This window comes from Cyprinodon variegatus, unplaced genomic scaffold, assembly GCF_000732505.1.
Source record: "Cyprinodon variegatus isolate N-32 unplaced genomic scaffold, C_variegatus-1.0 Scaffold57, whole genome shotgun sequence".
NCBI lineage: Eukaryota > Metazoa > Chordata > Actinopteri > Cyprinodontiformes > Cyprinodontidae > Cyprinodon > Cyprinodon variegatus.
The window spans coordinates 1,651,464-1,652,323 of NW_015150510.1; the positions used below are offsets into that span (position 1 = coordinate 1,651,464).

General features: G+C 45.8%; 1 protein-coding gene across 1 annotated transcript in view; it reads left to right on the forward strand.

Annotated features, from left to right (window-relative positions):
* LOC107082609 (plasminogen activator inhibitor 1 RNA-binding protein-like) overlaps positions 1 to 860 on the forward strand; it is a 14,781-nt gene that overhangs the window by 11,766 nt on the left and 2,155 nt on the right. The window contains exon 6 of the mRNA XM_015371377.1: positions 240 to 417. Coding sequence (XP_015226863.1) covers positions 240 to 417 — 178 coding nt within the window. The remainder of the gene's footprint in view (positions 1 to 239; positions 418 to 860) is intronic.

Here is an 860-nt window from a genome sequence, read left to right on the forward strand (position 1 = left end):
AAATTTTTATTTCAAGTGGCATTAATAAGTCTTGAATCTAACTTGCCTTATGCTGTAGGAACCCTGTTCCTACCAAATGTTCTCTTCTATCCGGCCCTTCTGCATGCATGTTTCTGTCACTAAGACGGACCCTCCACCCCAGCCCCCCAGCCTCAGGGTTACAGAGCATTTAAAAAGCCCAAAGGGCTGATGGTTTGTGGTCCGCGTTCCCACACTGCTCTATGGTTTTTATTTTCTAGAGAGAACGAGGTTGAAGAGGTGAAACCGGAAGGCCCCAGAGAGATGACACTGGACGAGTGGAAGGCCATGCAGGACAAGGAGCGCACCAAGGTGGAGTTTAACATCCGCAAGCCCAACGAAGGAGCCGACAGCCAATGGAAGAAAGGATACGTGCTGCACAAGTCCAAGAGTGAAGATGTAAGAGTGGCTGTTTTTATCGTTTCCTTGATTTCCTGTCCCGAGTTTCTCGGACCAACACTTATTAGCCTTGTACTGAGGTTCTAATACTCTGTGGTGAAGAACATCAGTAAAGGGACACAAAATCCAATCTGCCATAACATTATGAATGGCTACAAGATCCTAGCTAACTCAACTCCATGATGATAACTAGGGGTGTAAATAATAATAGTTTTGTATCGATGCATCGATCCAACAGCCGACGATCTGATGCATCGACACGTCCGCAAGAGAATCGATTCATGTTTATTTTTATCCATTTTCTCCTGGATGTAATTCTGACTCCCGTGCTGCGGAGGCACTAAACCTATTTTGCCCTCCTACCTCGCTTCCTTTAGCTACTACCCTCTTTCCTCTTGCAGTACTTTTTGATGCAAGGCAGAATCATCGTTTGTCAGCCGATG